The sequence below is a fragment of the Dendrobates tinctorius genome, unplaced genomic scaffold (assembly GCF_039654945.1).
Source record: "Dendrobates tinctorius isolate UK_male_01 unplaced genomic scaffold, ASM3965494v1 ptg000028l, whole genome shotgun sequence".
In the NCBI taxonomy this organism is placed as follows: domain Eukaryota; kingdom Metazoa; phylum Chordata; class Amphibia; order Anura; family Dendrobatidae; genus Dendrobates; species Dendrobates tinctorius.
In genome coordinates, this window is record NW_027361696.1 from 12109105 (window position 1) to 12127066 (window position 17962).

At 48.2% G+C, this 17962-nt stretch overlaps 1 protein-coding gene across 10 annotated transcripts in view; it reads right to left on the reverse strand.

Annotated features, from left to right (window-relative positions):
- The window catches only part of RAP1GAP (RAP1 GTPase activating protein), a 68452-nt gene that overhangs the window by 22475 nt on the left and 28015 nt on the right, over positions 1-17962 (reverse strand). For 9 of the 10 annotated variants that reach the window (XM_073570143.1, XM_073570146.1, XM_073570142.1 and 6 more), the window contains exon 2: positions 1656-1746. The exons of the other annotated variant lie outside the window; for it this stretch is intronic. In XM_073570143.1, the coding sequence (XP_073426244.1) occupies positions 1656-1746 (91 nt within the window). The remainder of the gene's footprint in view (positions 1-1655; positions 1747-17962) is intronic. 10 annotated transcript variants of the gene reach the window in all.

Genomic DNA, 17962 nt, shown 5'->3' on the forward strand with positions numbered 1-17962 from the left:
ACCCCTCGCCCCCTTCCCAGGCTCCGCAGACCCCTCCCTCACCACACACCGGGCTCCGCAGACCCCTCCCTCACCACACACCGGGCTACGCAGACCCCTCCCTCACCACACACCGGGCTCCGCAGACCCCTCCCTCACCACACACCGGGCTACGCAGACCCCTCCCTCACCACACACCGGGCTCCGCAGACCCCTCCCTCACCACGCACCGGGCTACGCAGACCCCTCCCTCACCACGCACAGGGCTCCGCAGACCCCTCCCTCACCACACACCGGGCTCCGCAGACCCCTCCCTCACCACACACCGGGCTCCGCAGACCCCTCCCTCACTACACACCGGGCTCCGCAGACCCCTCCCTCACCACACACCGGGCTACGCAGACCCCTCCCTCACCACGCACCGGGCTCCGCAGACCCCTCCCTCACCACGCACCGAGCTCCGCAGACCCCTCCCTCACCACGCACCGGGCTCCGCAGACCCCTCCCTCACCACGCACTGGGCTCCGCAGACCCCTCCCTCACCACGCACCGGGCTCCGCAGACCCCTCCCTCACCACACACCGGGCTCCGCAGACCCCTCCCTCACCACACACCGGGCTCCGCAGACCCCTCCCTCACCACACACCGGGCTCCGCAGACCCCTCCCTCACCACGCACCGGGCTCCGCAGACCCCTCCCTCACCACACACCGGGCTCCGCAGACCCCTCCCTCACCACACACCGGGCTCCGCAGACCCCTCCCTCACTACACACCGGGCTCCGCAGACCCCTCCCTTACCACACACCGGGCTACGCAGACCCCTCCCTCACCACACACCGGGCTCCGCAGACCCCTCCCTCACCACACACCGGGCTACGCAGCTCCCCCCTTACCACACACCGGGCTACGCAGACCCCTCCCTCACCACACACCGGGCTACGCAGACCCCTCCCCCCCTTACCACACACCGGGCTACGCAGACCCCTCTCTTACCACACACCGGGCTACGCAGACCCCTCCCTCACCACACACACCTGGCCCCGCTGAGCCCCCTCATTACACACCGGATCCCGCAGACCCCCTCCCTCACCACACACTGGGTCCTGAAGACCCCCTCTCACGCAGCCCCGCAGACACTCCCCTCAACACACCCTGGGCTCCGCAGACCCCCTCACCAGCACCAGGCCCCGCCTCGCCCACGAGCTCCGCAGATCCCACCCCTCGCCCCCTTTCCAGGCTCCGCAGACCCCCTTCCTCACTACACACCCAGCTCCGCAGATCCCCCTCAAAAACACATCGGGCCCAGCCCCCTCCCCCCCCCCCCCCCCCCGATTCCACAGACCCCCCTCGCTCTCTTTTCAGGCTACGCAGACCCCCACACACCGGGCTCCGCATAACTCCCCCTCACCACACACCGGACTCCACAGACCCCCCCTCACCACAAACTGGGCCCACAGACCCCATCTCACCACACACTGGGCCCCGTAGACCCCCACTATATAACACCACACACACCAGTCACCCCTGTAACTAGAGGGGAGTGGTGATAGGTCCATGTAAGGGAGGGGGGGGGCATCAAGGTCCATGTAAGGGAGGGCACAGTCCATGCAACCTTGGGGAAAGGCGGCACGGTCCATGTAATGTGGGGGGAGCAGTATGCTGGGTTTCTGCTTACCTTAACTTGGGGAACACTTTCCAGGGGGTTGGAGTTGGTTCTGGAGAGATCTAGGGTGTAAGAAATGAGCTGACTCCGCCCGTCATACTGCCTGGAAATGAGAAAGAAGAATGTGTGATGTCAGGGGCAACCGTGATGTCCTCCTCCCCTGCAGAGCAGTGATGTCACTAAGCCCCTCCCCTGCGGGGGGCGCATGCTGTACCTGTTCCTCTACAGTCAGTGCAGTAGGTCTGTGACTCTCCAGGAATGAGAGGCCCATCCCCCAACAGCACATCCACTGCTTGCATTCTGTGCTGCCAGGTGCAGCACGTGCAGGGTTAACCCTTGCTGCGGCTCCCGGATGCCGACATCCTGTTTGTTCTTGTAAATTATAACTGGCAGGAAGTGTTACCTGAGATCAGGTTACAGCACCTGAGCCAGCAGCCCCGGGCGTCTGTAAAGTATGTGCCCCCTGACAGCCTGGCCAGCCCCCCATATAATAGGCATCCTCCGCTCCCGGGCCACAGAGGCCCCACATACATCACTTCTTGCTCAGGGGTCACAGGCACGTTCTTGATGGGCGCTGCTTCTGCGCCCCTTATCTCTCCCGGGGGGGCGCGCTTGGAGCTCAGACGCCCCTGATAATTTGGTTATTTACCTCTCCCAGATCTCTCCTCTGGAAATAAAGCTGCAGAGCACAGTGTCGCGCACACGGAGCTTTGCGGCACCAGGACAATTGTCAGAAAAGGCAGCTCCCTCCATCTGTGCCATCGTGGGCTGCTGCGACCGGACCCACTGTGGGCACCAGACACCCACCCAGGACCGGGTCAGTGTAGGTCCGCGATGCCAGCCCCAGGGTGTATGGCGCTCAGTGTAGGGTGTCCGATGAGCCCCGATGTAGCCACTTCAGCGCCCCATCCCATTCAGGGGGTAATAGGTCATACGGAGGTGTCAGCCACCTCGGTGGGAGAGGACAGTGTGAGCACTGCAGCCAATCAGACACCTTGTAACATCACCAGCCCTGAGGACCCTGACTCTGCAGACCAGGACCGGCCCCTGCGGCATCGGAAGACCTGCGTTCACATGCCAGTGGCAGAGAGACAAGTGCAAGAAGCCCTGCCGGATGTAATTTTCCTTTTCTTTCCCAGATGTAGAATCTTGCATTTCTCCCTGTTAAATACCATTCTGTTAGTCACTGCCCATTGTTCAAGCTTCTCTAGATCCTTCTGAATCCTTTCTCTTGTCTTCTGTAGTGTTAGCTATCCCTCCTAGCTTTGCATCGTCTCCAAATTTGATCAGTTAACCTTCAGTTCACTTAGGCGTAAAAAAAAACCTGGCGCACGGAATGTGACAAAATGGCGCATTACAGTCTATGGGAACGCAGGCGTGCACATGGACATGCGTTCGTCTGCGTTTTAGTGCGCATGCGTTTTTGGTGTAAAAATGTGTAGATACTGGTTTTAACCCCTAGAGAACGAATGCGCATATAAAACACAAACACATGCAAAAACGCATGATGCGTTTTTTGCATACGTTTCTATTGCGCACAATGCGCTGCGCAAAAAAAATGCTAATGTGAAAGTAGCCTAAGACTGCGGGACAGAGAACATCGCATACAGGTGCATCTCCCAAAATTGGAATATCATCAAAAAGTGAATTTATTTCAGTTCTTCAATACAAAAATGAAACTCAGATATTATATAGAGTCATTACAGACAGAGTGATCTATTTCCCGTGTTTATTTCTGTTAATATTGATGATTATGGTTTACAGCCAATGAAAACCCAAAAGTCATTATCTCAGTAAATTAGAATACTTTATAACACCAGCTTGAAAAATGATTTTAAAATCCGAAATGTTGGCCTACTGAAATGTACGTTCAGTAAATGCGCTCAGTACTTGGTTGGGGCTCCTTTGGCATCAATTACTGCATCAATGCAGCGTGGCATGGAGGCGATCAGCTTGTGGCACTGCTGAGGTGTTATGGAAGCCCAGGTTGCTTTGATAGCAGCATTCAGGTAGTCTGCATTGTTGGGTCTGGTGTCTCTCATCTTCTTGACAATACCCCATAGATCCTCTATGGGGTTACGGTCAGGTGAGTTTGCTGCCAATTAAGCTCAGTGATACTGTTGTTTGTAAACCAGGTATTGGTACTTTTGGCAGTGTGGACAGTGCCAAGTCCTGCTGGAGAATGAAATGTCCATCTCTAAAAGCTTGTCAGCAGAGGTAAGCATGAGGTGCTCTAAAATGTCCTGGTAGACGGCTGCACTGACTTTGGTCTTGATAAAACACAAGTGGACCTACACCAGCAGATGACATGGCTCCCCAAACCATCACTGATTGTGGAAACTTCACACTAGACCTCAAGCAACTTGGATTGTGGCCTCTCCACTCTTCCTCCAGACTCCGGGACCTTCATTTCCAAGGTCTAGTGTGAAGTTTCCACAATCAGTGATGGTTTGGGGAGCCATGTCATCTGCTGGTGTAGGTCCACTTGTGTTTTGTCAAGACCAAAGTCAGCGCAGCCGTCTACCAGGAAATTTTAGAGCACTTCATTCCTCCCTCTGCCAACAAGCTTTTCAGAGATGGACATTTCATTCTCCAGCAGGACTTGGCACCTGTCCACACTGCCAAAAGTACCAATACCTGGTTTACACACAACAGTATCACTCTGCTTGATTGGCAGCAAACTCATCTGACCTTAACCCCAAAGAGGATCTATGGGGTACTGTCAAGAGGAAGATGAGAGACACCTGACCTAACAATGCAGACGAGCTGAAGGCTGCTATCAAAGCAACCTGGGCTTCCATAACCCCTCAGCAGCGCCACAGGCTGATCGCCTCCATGCCACGCCGCATTGATACAGTAATTGGTGCAAAAGTAGTCCTGACCAAGTATTCAGTGCATTTACTGAACATACATTTCAGTAGGACAACATTCCGGATTTTAAAATCATTTTTCAAATTTACTGAGATAATGACTTTTGGGTTTTCATTGGCTGTGAGCCATAATCATAAACATTAACAGAAATAAACACGTGGAATAGATCCCTCTGTCTGTAATGACTCTCTATATAATATACGAGTTTCACTTTTTGTTTTGAAGAACTGAAATAAATTCACTTTTTAATGATATTCTAATTTTGTGAGAAACACCTGTACATCAGCAGTGTAAGGGTATGTTTCCACTTTCCGTATTGCCAGAGCTTTGGACGCTGCGGAAAGCCCGCTCCGTCCAAAGCGCCGTCCCCTTTTGTACGCGCGGTAATACCGCATGTGCTCATTAAACACATGCAGAATCACAGCATCGTATCCATAGACTGAGCGTCTCCGCAAGATAAATAGGCATGCTGCGGTCTAGAAACACGCACCGCATGTCCGGTTACACAAAGAAGCTGGAGGCGTCCCTGCACGCATAGTGGAGACGGGATTTCATAAAATCCCCTCCACTATGCTGTAACATCGGGACGCTGCGGCTGTACACAGCGTCCAATCCGCAACTATTCCTGATGTAATCCGGCCCATGGAAACATACAGTCATGGCCAAAAGTTTAGAGAATGACACAAATATTAATTTTTACAAAGTCTACTGCTTCATTTTTTCTAATGGCAATTTGCATATACTCCAGAATGTTATAAAGAGTGATCAGCTTAACAGCAATTACTTGCAAAGTCAATATTTGCCTAGAAAATTAACTTTATCCCCCAAAACACATTTCAACATCATTGCAGCCCTGCCGTAAAAGGACCAGCTAACATCGTTTCAGTGATTGCTCCATTAACACAGGTGTGGGTGTTGAGGACAGGGCTGGAGATCAATCTGTCATGATTAAGTAAGAATGACACCACTGGACACTTTAAAAGGAGGCTGGTGCTTGGGATCTTTGTTTCTCTTCTGTTAACCATGGTTATCTCTAAAGAAACACGTGCAGTCATCATTGCACTGCACAAAAATGGCCTAACAGGGAAGAGTATCGCAGCTAGAAAGATTGCACCTCAGTCAACAATCTATCGCATCATCAAGAACTTCAAGGAGAGAGGTTCCCTTGTTGCCAAAAAGGCTCCAGGGCGCCTAAGAAAGACCAGCAAGCGCCAGGACCGTCTCTTAAAAGTGTTTCAGCTGCAGGATCGGGCTACGAGCAGTGCAGAGCTTGCTCAGGAATGGCAGCAGGCAGGTGTGAGTGCATCTGCACGCACTGTGAGGCGGAGACTCTTGGAGCAAGGCCTGGTCTCAAGGAGGGCAGCAAAGAAGCCACTTCTCTCCAGGAAAAACATCATGGACAGACTGATATTCTGCAAGAGGTACAGGGAGTGGACTGCTGAGGACTGGGGTAAAGTCATTTTCTCTGATGAATCCCCTTTTCGATTGTTTGGGACATCTGGAAAACGGCTTATTCGGAGAAGACCAGGTGAGCGCTACCACCAGTCTTGTCTCATGCCAACTGTCAAGCATCCTGAAACCATTCATGTGTGGGGTTGCTTCTCAGCCAAGGGAGTGGGCTCTCTCTCAGTCTTGCCTAAAAACACAGCCATGAATAAAGAATGGTACCAGAATGTCCTCCAAGAGCAACTTCTCCCAACCGTCCAAGAGCAGTTTGGCGATCAGCAATGCCTTTTTCAACATGATGGAGCACCTTGCCATAAAGCAAAGGTGATAACTAAATGGCTCAGGGAACAAAACATAGAGATTTTGGGACCATGGCCTGGAAACTCCCCAGATCGTAATCCCATTGAGAACTTGTGGTCAATCATCAAGAGACGGGTGGACAAACAAAAACCTTCAAATTCAGACAAAATAAAAGCATTGATTTTGCAAGAATGGACTGCTATCAGTCAGGATTTGATCCAGAAGTTGATTGAGAGCATGCCAGGGAGAATTGCTGAGGTCCTGAAGAAGAAGGGTCAACACTGCAAATATTGACTTGCTGCATTAACTCATTCTAACTGTCAATATAACCTTTTGTTACTCATAATACGATTGCAATTATATTTCTGTATGTGATAAAAACATCTGACAAACACACATAAAAACCAGAGGGCAGCAAATCATGTGAAAATATAATATTTGTGTCATTCTCTAAACTTTTGGCCATGACTGTACTCTAACTAGAACTTCCAACATGCTCAGGGATAATGCACTCCAATGTATCTCATCAGTATACCACGGCGGCATCCAGCGGAGCGATACAGGATGGCCACCCGTCCTCACCCCTGAGCTATGCCGATCACTGTGAAGGATGGATCATGGCAGAGAGCAGAAGAAACACCAGCACCAATGATGCCGGGATGGTTTCCCCCACATATAACAGGAGACAGAGGGTCCCCAGGACGGAATGTCTGCTCCTATGTAGGATGCTGTATCCTGGGCACCGAGCTTCTCTGGCAGGCTCAGGCTCTGACAGTTTGTTTTCCTCATAGTCTCCTGGGGCGAGCGAGGAGGACACCAGGGAGCGACGCTGTGCCAACATGTCTAACGATGCCAGCTACATGCTCAGCCGTACCAACCACATGTCCAGACATGACAGCCACATGTCCGACCGTGCCAGCCACATATCCAGCCGTACCAGCCACATGTCCAGCCGTACAAGCCACAAGTCCAGCTGTGCCAGCCACATGTCCAGCCGTACCATCCACATGTCCAGCCGTGACAGCCACATGTCCGACCGTGCCAGCCACATATCCAGCCGTACCAGCCACATGTCCAGCCGTACAAGCCACAAGTCCAGCTGTGCCAGCCACATGTCCAGCCGTACCATCCACATGTCCAGCCGTGCCAGCCACATGTCCAGCCGTGCCAGCCACAAGTCCAGCCGTACCAGCCACATGTCCAGCCGTACCAGCCACATGTCCAGCCGTACCAGCCACATGTCCAGCCGTGCCAGCCACAAGTCCAGCTGTGCCAGCCACAAGTCCAGCAGTACCAGCCACATGTCCAGCCGTGACAGCCACATGTCCGACCGTGCCAGCCACATATCCAGCCGTACCAGCCACAAATCCAGCCGTACCATCCACATGTCCAGCCGTACCAGCCACATGCGCAGACATGCTAGCTACATGCCTAGCTGTACCAGCCAAATGTCCGACCATGCCAGCCACATGTCCAGCCGTACCAGCCACATGTCCAGCCGTGCCAGCCACATGTCCAGCCGTACCAGCCACATGTCCAGCCGTACCAGCCACATGTCCAGCCATACCAGCCACATGTCCGGCCGTACCAGCCACATGTCCAGCCGTACCAGCCACATGTCCGACCGTGCCAGCCACATATCCAGCCGTACCAGCCACATGTCCAGCCGTACCAGCCACATGTCCAGCCGTGCCAGCCACATGCGCAGACATGCTAGCTACATGCCTAGCTGTACCAGCCAAATGTCCGACCGTGCCAGCCACATGCCTAGCTGTACCAGCCACATGTCCGACCATGCCAGCCACTTGTCCAGCCGTACCAGCCACATGTCCAGCCACATCAGCCACATGCGCAGACATGCCAGCTACATGCCTAGCTGTACCAGCCACATGTTCGACCGTACCAGCCACATGTCCGACCGTACCAGCCACATGTCCTACCGTGCCAGCCACATATCCAGCCATATGCGCAGACATGCCTAGCCATAACAGCCACATGTCCGACCGTGCCAGCCACATGTCCAGCCGTGCCAGCCACATGTCCAGCCGTACCAGCCACATGTCCAGCCGTACCAGCCACATGTCCAGCCGTACCAGCCACATGTCCAGCCGTACCAGCCACATGTCCGACCGTGCCAGCCACATGTCCGACCGTGCCAGCCACATGTCCGGCCATACCAACCACATGTCCAGCCGTACCAGCCACATGCGCAGACATGCCAGCTTCATGCCTAGCTGTACCAGCCAAATGTCCGACCGTGCCAGCCACATGTCCAGCTGTACCAGCCACATGTCCGACCATGCCAGCCACATGTCCAGCCGTACCAGCCACATGCGCAGACATGCCAGCTACATGCCTAGCTGTACCAGCCACATGTCCGACCATGCCAGCCACATGTCCAGCCGTGCCTGCCACATGTTCGACCGTACCAGCCACATGCCTACCCGTACCAGCCACATGTTCGACCGTGCCAGCCACAAGCCTAGCCGTACCACCCACATGTCCGACCATGCCAGCCACATGTCTAGATGTAGGTGTGAGGTAGGAAGGTCTGATCCGGGATGCGCACTCCTCAGGGGTGCAGGTAGATGTGGGCGTCCTTGTGGTTTGTTGTGAGCAATGTTCCCAATAGCTGCAGATTTTGCAGAGCATTGTACCCCTATTATAATGAGGTGGGACTTCTGGAAGCTGCAGTTGTTGTGGGGCCAAGACTTAGACATGTATGATGACTGTCCGTGCGGCCGTACATCAGGGGCCCGAGGCCCCGTCAGCTCCGGGATTACAGCATGTCACAGGCGGTGATGCCATCTACAGATGGGTAAACATCGCCTGCCCGGCGCGCCGCCATCACACGCCAAGAAGCCAGTGGTCAGTAACCCCCGGAGTATAGAGACCCCTCATCATCATCATGGAATCCTCTACAGAAAAGACTTCCTATACCACCTGTATGCAAATTGCCTCTTCAGAAAGAAAGAGGACTTTTACTCTACAGCGCCACCTATTGGTAGTAGCGATCCTACAAGTCACAATCAACCCTTTAACAAGTCTTGTAATATGACTTAGGATACAAGCCAAATCAGAATCTCAATTTGCAGACACGGTGTTTCGAGCTATTGGCTCTCGTCAGTGCAAAGTATGAGATCTGATTTGGCTAGGTGAGAGGCTCTGGACTGAGGTCTAAGAGGTAAGGTTTCTCCTTGCGGAGAGTGACATGCCAGCTGTGGCTTGTCAAGGTAAGGAGGCTTATTCGCCATGCAATGCTCCTCTGGGAAAATAATATGCAAATTGCCTCTATACCACCTGTACACCCCCAACATGTAATCCCCCCCCCCATGTCATCTACAGTGCATATAAAAAGTCTACACACCCCTGTAAAATAATCCCCCAAGAAGACTCAATTTTGGGCTTTGCCCCTTTTATTGTCACCATAATCTACAAATCCTGAGAAATAAACTAACATCTGAGGGGAAAATAAAGACAAAACTACAGTAATGTGTTTGCAAAAGTGTGCACTCCCTGCTATAATGGTGGTAGTTCTCAGTAACAGCCGATCACATCCCACCATGTTACTCAGTGGTCGGTGATCAGCTGCCGTCATGTACAGTGTCTCTGATTAACCCCAGAGAAAGAGTCGCTGCTCCAGGAGGATTTTCCTGGGGGAAAGTGCGGCCATAATTGCACAAGGCACAAAGCCGGCACCGGTCATCACCAGAAGACCCCAACAGTTAGGCATGGTGGGGGAAGCATTGGGCTCTGGGCCTTTAGCCAAGGGGGAGGGGATTATGGACAGAACAAATATCAGACTATTTCCCATCAGTGACAGGGACTGCAACAAAGTGTTAGTGTACGGGTGTGCAAACTTATGCAACTGCATTATTTACTTCTTTTTCTACTTGAATAGATTTCAGTTTGTTTCTGGATTTGTACAGATTATTGCGACATAAGATCACACTGGGCTTTTTTTTCAGCGTTTTTTTATGCATTTTTTGGTGCAAATTTTCAGCTGCGTTTTACAGCTCCAGAAAAGTCTGTGAGATCTCAGATATCTCCTGCACACATTGATTTTTTTCAATCAGGATTTTGTGCTTTGCATGTTTTTTTGCACAATGGCGCATGTAATTTCTTTCAGCATTTTTTCACCGTTTTTCACCCATTGACATGAATGGGTGGTGAAAAAATGCTGAAAATCCGCAGCAAAAACACAGGTATCAGGTTTTGCTGCTTTAGAATTTTTTTTTTCACTTTATCAGCATGTACAAGAGACAAATCTAGCACACCAAAAACACGGCAAAAAAACGCAAGAAAATACAACCAAACCTGCTTTTTATCTGCAGCTTCTTTCCTGTCAAGAGTTTAGGTTTTGATACAGAAAAAATGATGAAAAAAACCTCATGTGAACTTACCACTAATGGGGGAAAAAAAGTCCTGAAAGGATTCATCTACATGACCTGAATCAAGGATTTTACAGGGGCATTTGGACTTTCCATATCCCTTGTAGATACACTTCATATAATCCCATCTCCTGATCCCATATCATCTTTATCAGGGCTAAGAAACATTTTTTTCTGCCAGGGGTGATTTGTATCATTATTTGGAAGCCATAGACATTCATCACCTGAAAATTTATCCTGCAAAATTTGCTCAATTATTTCATTGCTTCGCTCCTAATGTGATGGTGGAGCAGCAGATGTGAGGTGTGACATTAGGTGCCTGTCCAGGTTTGCATCAGTCTGGAGCGCAAATAACTTCCTGCAAAGGCGTGTTACACCGAGACTGCTGTTTACACATCTATATAAATCACACTGGAGACACCGAGACTGCCCTATATACATCACATAGGAGACACTGAGACTGCTCTATATACATCACATAGGAGACACAAAGACTGCTCTATATACATCACATAGGCGACACCAAGACTGCTCTATATACATCACATAGGAGACACCAAGACTGCTCTATATACATCACATTGGAGACACCGAGACTGCTCTATATACATCACATTGGAGACACCGAGAATGCTGTCTATAAATCACATAGGAGATACAGACAACTGTGTATACATCATATAGGAGATATAGACTGTCTATACATCTTATAGGAGAAACAAACTGCTGTGGTGTGAACGTTGCATTTACTCTGCAGAAATATCAGACATGAGACCACACACCTTAGTGTAGCCACCTGCTACTCATCTATTACTGTTGACAACCAGCCTGTATATCGTGTGAGTGGTTGTCAGCCCGGCCATTGCTGGCCTTCGCCTCATCCTCAGGTTCCTATGATGTAATTAATCAGGTTACTACAGATGGATCCGCTGCACACGACATGGAGCTCAGTAGGCGGCTCTTGCATCATTATCTCATTCATTATCTGATCCATAATCTATGGAATTATTGCATTAATTAGACTATTTCATCACATGCACTAAAGTGGATTCTCCATTAACTGGAAAAGCAGCGGATTTACAGCAGATAATACTCGCTATCACCGGGACATTAGAGGCGGAAACCGGCTCATCTACACTGAGACCTCGCTCACAAAGGACAGCCACGCTCTATAATAATTGCAGATGAAGTCCATGAACATAGCAAGAGATGATTACAAATCCAAGGAAAATCTGCAGCAAAATCCCCAGATCCAAAACAAGGTGTAAAATCCAAGGACAAAATCTGCAACGCTGTGATGAGAAATGATTCAGAACTGCCCACTATTTACAAGAATATAACTACTATAATACTGCTCCTATATTCAAGAATATAACTACTATAATACTGCCCCTATGTACAAGAATGTAACTACTATAATACTGTCCTATATTCAAGAATATAACTACTATAATACTGCTCCTATGTACAAGAATATAACTACTATAATACTGCTCCTATGTACAAGAATATAACTACTATAATACAGCCCCTATGTACAAGAATATAACTACTATAATACTGCTCCTATGTACAAGAATATAACTACTATAATACTGCCCCTATGTACAAGAATATAACTACTATAATACTGCCCCTATGTACAAGAATATAACTACTATAATACTGCCCTCTATGTACAAGGATATAACTACTATAATACTGCTCCTATATTCAAGAATATAACTACTATAATACAGCCCCTATGTACAAGAATATAACTACTATAATAGTGCTCCTATGTACAAGAATATAACTACTATAATACAGCCCCTATGTACAAGAATATAACTACTATAATACTGCTCCTATGTACAAGAATATAACTACTATAATACTGCTCCTATGTACAAGAATATAACTACTATAATACTGCTCCTATGTACAAGAATATAACTACTATAATACTGCTCCTATGTACAAGAATATAACTACTATAATACTGCCCCTATGTACAAGAATATAACTACTATAATACTGCCCCTATGCACAAGAATATAACTACTATAATACTGCCCCCTATGTACAAGAATATAACTACTATAATACTGCCCCCTATGTACAAGAATATAACTACTATAATACTGCTCCTATGTACAAGAATCTAATATATAAAGCTCAAGTGTGTGTATGTGTGTACGTATGTATGTGTGTATGTGTGTACGTATGTCCGGGATTGGCATCTGCACCGTCGCAGCTACAGCCACAAAATTTGGCACAGTCACACGTCTGGACCCCGAGAGTGTCCTAGGCTATGTTGCGAGGCGAAATTTTAACCCCGCGCGTTCCAATTCACCAAACAATTTTGCCCCTATCTACATAATGGGGAAAAAGTGTGTGCGTATCAAGCCCCGCCCCTCATTATGATGTCATAATGGCTGCCATGGCGACGCTGATGTCATCATAGGCTGCAAGCCCCGCCGCTCATTATGATGTCATAATGGTTGACTATGGGATGGAGGATGTGTGATGGGTATAAGGGCACTGGACTATGGGATGGAGGATATGTATGATGGGTATATGGGCACGGGACTATGGGATGGAGGAGGTGTGATGGCTATATGGGCACTGGACTATGGGATGGAGCATATGCATGACGGGTATATGGGCACGGGACTATGGGATGGCGGATATGTATGATGGGTATATGGGCAAGGGACTATGGGATGGAGGATATGTATGATGGGTATATTGGCATGGGACTATGAGATGAAGGATGTATGATGGGTATATGGGCACTCGACTATGGGATGGTGAATATGTATGATGGGTATATGGGCACGGGACTATGGGATGGAAGATGTGTGATGGGTATATGGGCACTGGACTATGGGATGGAGGATATGTATGATGGGTATATGGGCACTCGACTATGGGATGGCGAATATGTATGATGGGTATATGGGCACGGGACTATGGGATGGAAGATGTGTGATGGGTATATGGGCACTGGACTATGGGATGGAGGATATGTATGATGGGTATATGGGCACTCGACTATGGGATGGCGAATATGTATGATGGGTATATGGGCACGGGACTATGGGATGGAAGATGTGTGATGGGTATATGGGCACTGGACTATGGGATGGAGGATATGTATGATGGGTATATGGGCACTCGACTATGGGATGGCGAATATGTGTGATGGGTATATGGGCATGGGACTATGGGATGCAGGATGTGTGATGGGTGTATGGGCACTCCACTATGGGATGGAGGATATATATGATGGGTATGTGGGCACGGGATTATGGGATCGTGGATATGTATGATGGGTACAGTGGGGAAAAAAAGTATTTAGTCAGTCAGCAATAGTGCAAGTTCCACCACTTAAAAAGATGAGAGGCGTCTGTAATTTACATCATAGGTAGACCTCAACTATGGGAGACAAACTGAGAAAAAAAAATCCAGAAAATCACATTTTCTGTTTTTTTTTTTCATTTTATTTGCATATTATGGTGGAAAATAAGTATTTGGTCAGAAACAAGCAATCAAGATTTCTGGCTCTCACAGACCTGTAACTTCTTCTTTAAGAGTCTCCTCTTTCCTCCACTCATTACCTGTAGTAATGGCACCTGTTTAAACTTGTTATCAGTATAAAAAGACACCTGTGCACACCCTCAAACAGTCTGACTCCAAACTCCACTATGGTGAAGACCAAAGAGCTGTCAAAGGACACCAGAAACAAAATTGTAGCCCTGCACCAGGCTGGGAAGACTGAATCTGCAATAGCCAACCAGCTTGGAGTGAAGAAATCAACTGTGGGAGCAATAATTAGAAAATGGAAGACATACAAGACCACTGATAATCTCCCTCGATCTGGTGCTCCACGCAAAATCCCACCCCGTGGGGTCAGAATGATCACAAGAACGGTGAGCAAAAATCCCAGAACCACGCGGGGGGACCTAGTGAATGAACTGCAAAGAGCTGGGACCAATGTAACAAGATCTACCATAAGTAACACACTACGACACCATGGACTCAGATCCTGCAGTGCCAGACGTGTCCCACTGCTTAAGCCTGTACATGTCCGGGCCCGTCTGAAGTTTGCTAGAGAGCATTTGGATGATCCAGAGGAGTTTTGGGAGAATGTCCTATGGTCTGATGAAACCAAACTGGAACTGTTTGGTAGAAACACAACTTGTCGTGTTTGGAGGAAAAAGAATACTGAGTTGCATCCATCAAAGACCAAACCTACTGTAAAGCATGGTGGTGGAAACATCATGCTTTGGGGCTGTTTCTCTGCAAAGGGGCCAGGACGACTGATCCGGGTACATGAAAGAATGAATGGGGCCATGTATCGTGAGATTTTGAGTGCAAACCTCCTTCCATCAGCAAGGGCATTGAAGATGAAACGTGGCTGGGTCTTTCAACATGACAATGATCCAAAGCACACCGCCAGGGCAACGAAGGAGTGGCTTCGTAAGAAGCATTTCAAGGTCCTGGAGTGGCCTAGCCAGTCTCCAGATCTCAACCCTATAGAAAACCTTTGGAGGGAGTTGAAAGTCCGTATTGCCAAGCGAAAAGCCAAAAACATCACTGCTCTAGAGGAGATCTGCATGGAGGAATGGGCCAACATACCAACAACAGTGTGTGGCAACCTTGTGAAGACTTACAGAAAACGTTTGACCTCTGTCATTGCCAACAAAGGATATATCACAAAGTATTGAGATGAAATTTTGTTTCTGACCAAATACTTATTTTCCACCATAATATGCAAATAAAATGAAAAAAAAAACCAGACAATGTGATTTTCTGGATTTTTTTTTCTCAGTTTGTCTCCCATAGTTGAGGTCTACCTATGATGTAAATTACAGACGCCTCTCATCTTTTTAAGTGGTGGAACTTGCACTATTGCTGACTGACTAAATACTTTTTTTCCCCACTGTATATGGGCAAGGGACTATGGGATGGTGGATATGTATGATGGGTATTTGGGCACGGGACTATGGGATGGAGGATATGTATGGTGGGTATGTGGGCACGGGATTATGGGATCGTGGATATGTATGATGGGTATGTGGGCATGGGACTATGGGATGGAGGATATGTATGATGGGTATGTGGGCATGGGACTATGGGATGGTGGATATGTATGATGGGTATATGGGCACGGGACTACGGGATGGAGGATAATTATAATTTGCTATAACTAACCACAGTTAGTCACTATGCCCGGGCAGCGCCGGGCTCTTCAGCTAGTATATTATAATACCGCACCTACAAGAATAAACTATAACTAGCTATGAACCCTTTCTACGCCCGGGTGGCGTGCATTGTTATTGGTATGCATGGTCCTCTCATCCCGTATCCTGGTATGCGTGGTCCTCTCACCCCCCTATCCTGGTATGCATGGTCCCCTCACCCCCCTTTTCGTGGTATTCATGGTCCCCTCAACCCCCTTTTCGTGGTATGCATGGTCCCCTCACCTTCCTTTTCGTGGTATGCATGGTCCCCTCACCCCCTTTTCGTGGTATGCATGGTTCCCTCACCCTCCTTTCGTGGTATGCATGGTCCCCTCACCCCCCTTTCCTGGTATGCATGGTCCCCTCACTCCCCTTTCGAGGTATGCATGGTCCCCTCACTCCCCTTTCATGGTAGGCATGGTCCCCTCACCCCCCTTTCGAGTTATGCATGGTCCCCTCACTCCCCTTTCATGGTAGGCATGGTCCCCTCACCCCCCTTTCGTGGTATGCATGGTCCCCTCACCCCCCTTTCGTGGTATGCATGGTCCCCTCACCCCCCAATACTGGTATGCATGGTCCTCTCACCCCCCTTTCCTGGTATGCGTGGTCACCTCACCCCCTATCCTGGTATGCATGGTCCCCTCACCCCCCTTATCTTGATATGCATGGTCCCCCTCACCCCTATTAAACTACACACATCCAAAAAAAAAAACATTTATACTCACCCTTCTTTCCTGTGCTCCAGCGCTGTCATGTTCTGTTGGAGGCCGGGGAAGGAGGAGTCTGGCGCCGGAGTACGTGAATGCCCATAGCGCTGTCCGGTGCCATATTGCTGAAGAAACACTGCAAATGTGTCTTCAGTAAAATGGCGCCGGATCGCGCTATGCGCATGCACGATTCCAGCCGCACTCCGGCCGAAGAGAAGCTCCGCGGCAACGCTCCTCCCGGTCAGGTAAGTATGGCGCCCGAGATCGCGGTATCAGTGAATCCTACATGCTTATTACAAGCTCCATCTGGTGAGTGTATTATTTTTAAATTGATATACCTATACTAGATAATGCACTATTGCGCTATTTCTCTTCAATAGCATCCCTTGTACATAGGAACAGTAATAGAGCAGTTATATTCTTGTGCGTAGGGGGGCAGTATTATAGTATTTATATTCTTGCTCATATGAGCAGTATTATAGTAGTTATATTGTTGTACATAGGGGCAGTATTATAGTAGTTATATTCTTGTACATAAGGAGCAGTAATAGAGCAGTTATTCTTGTACATAGGGGGGCAGTACTATAGTAGTTATATTCTTGTACATAGGAGCAGTATTATAGTAGTACTATAATACTGCCCCTATGTACAAGAATATAACTACTATAATACTGCTCCTATGTACAAGAATATATCTACTATAATACTGCCCCTATGTACAAGAATATAGCTACTATAATACTGCTCCTATGTACAAGAATATAAATACTATAATATTGCCCCCTATGTACAAGAATATAACTACTATAATACTGCTCCTATGTAAGAATATAACTGCTCTAATACTGTTCCTATGTACAAGGATATAACTGCTATAATACTGCTCCTATGTACAAGAATATAACTACTATAATACAGCCCCCTATGTACAAGAATATAACTACTATAATACTGCCCCCATGTATAAGAATATAACTACTATATTACTGGCCCCTATGTACAAGAATTTAAGTACTATAATATTGCTTTTATGTACAAGAATATGACTGCTATAATACTACCCCTATGTACAAGAATATAACTACAATAATACTGCTCCTATGTACAAGAATATAACTACTATAATACTGACCCTATGTACAAGAATATAGCTACTATAATACTGCTCCTATGTACAAGAATATAAATACTATAATATTGCCCCCTATGTACAAGAATATAACTACTATAATACTGCTCCTATGTAAGAATATAACTGCTCTAATACTGTTCCTATGTACAAGGATATAACTGCTATAATACTGCCCCCATGTATAAGAATATAACTACTATAATACTGCTCCTATGAGAATATAACTACTGTACTATAATACTGC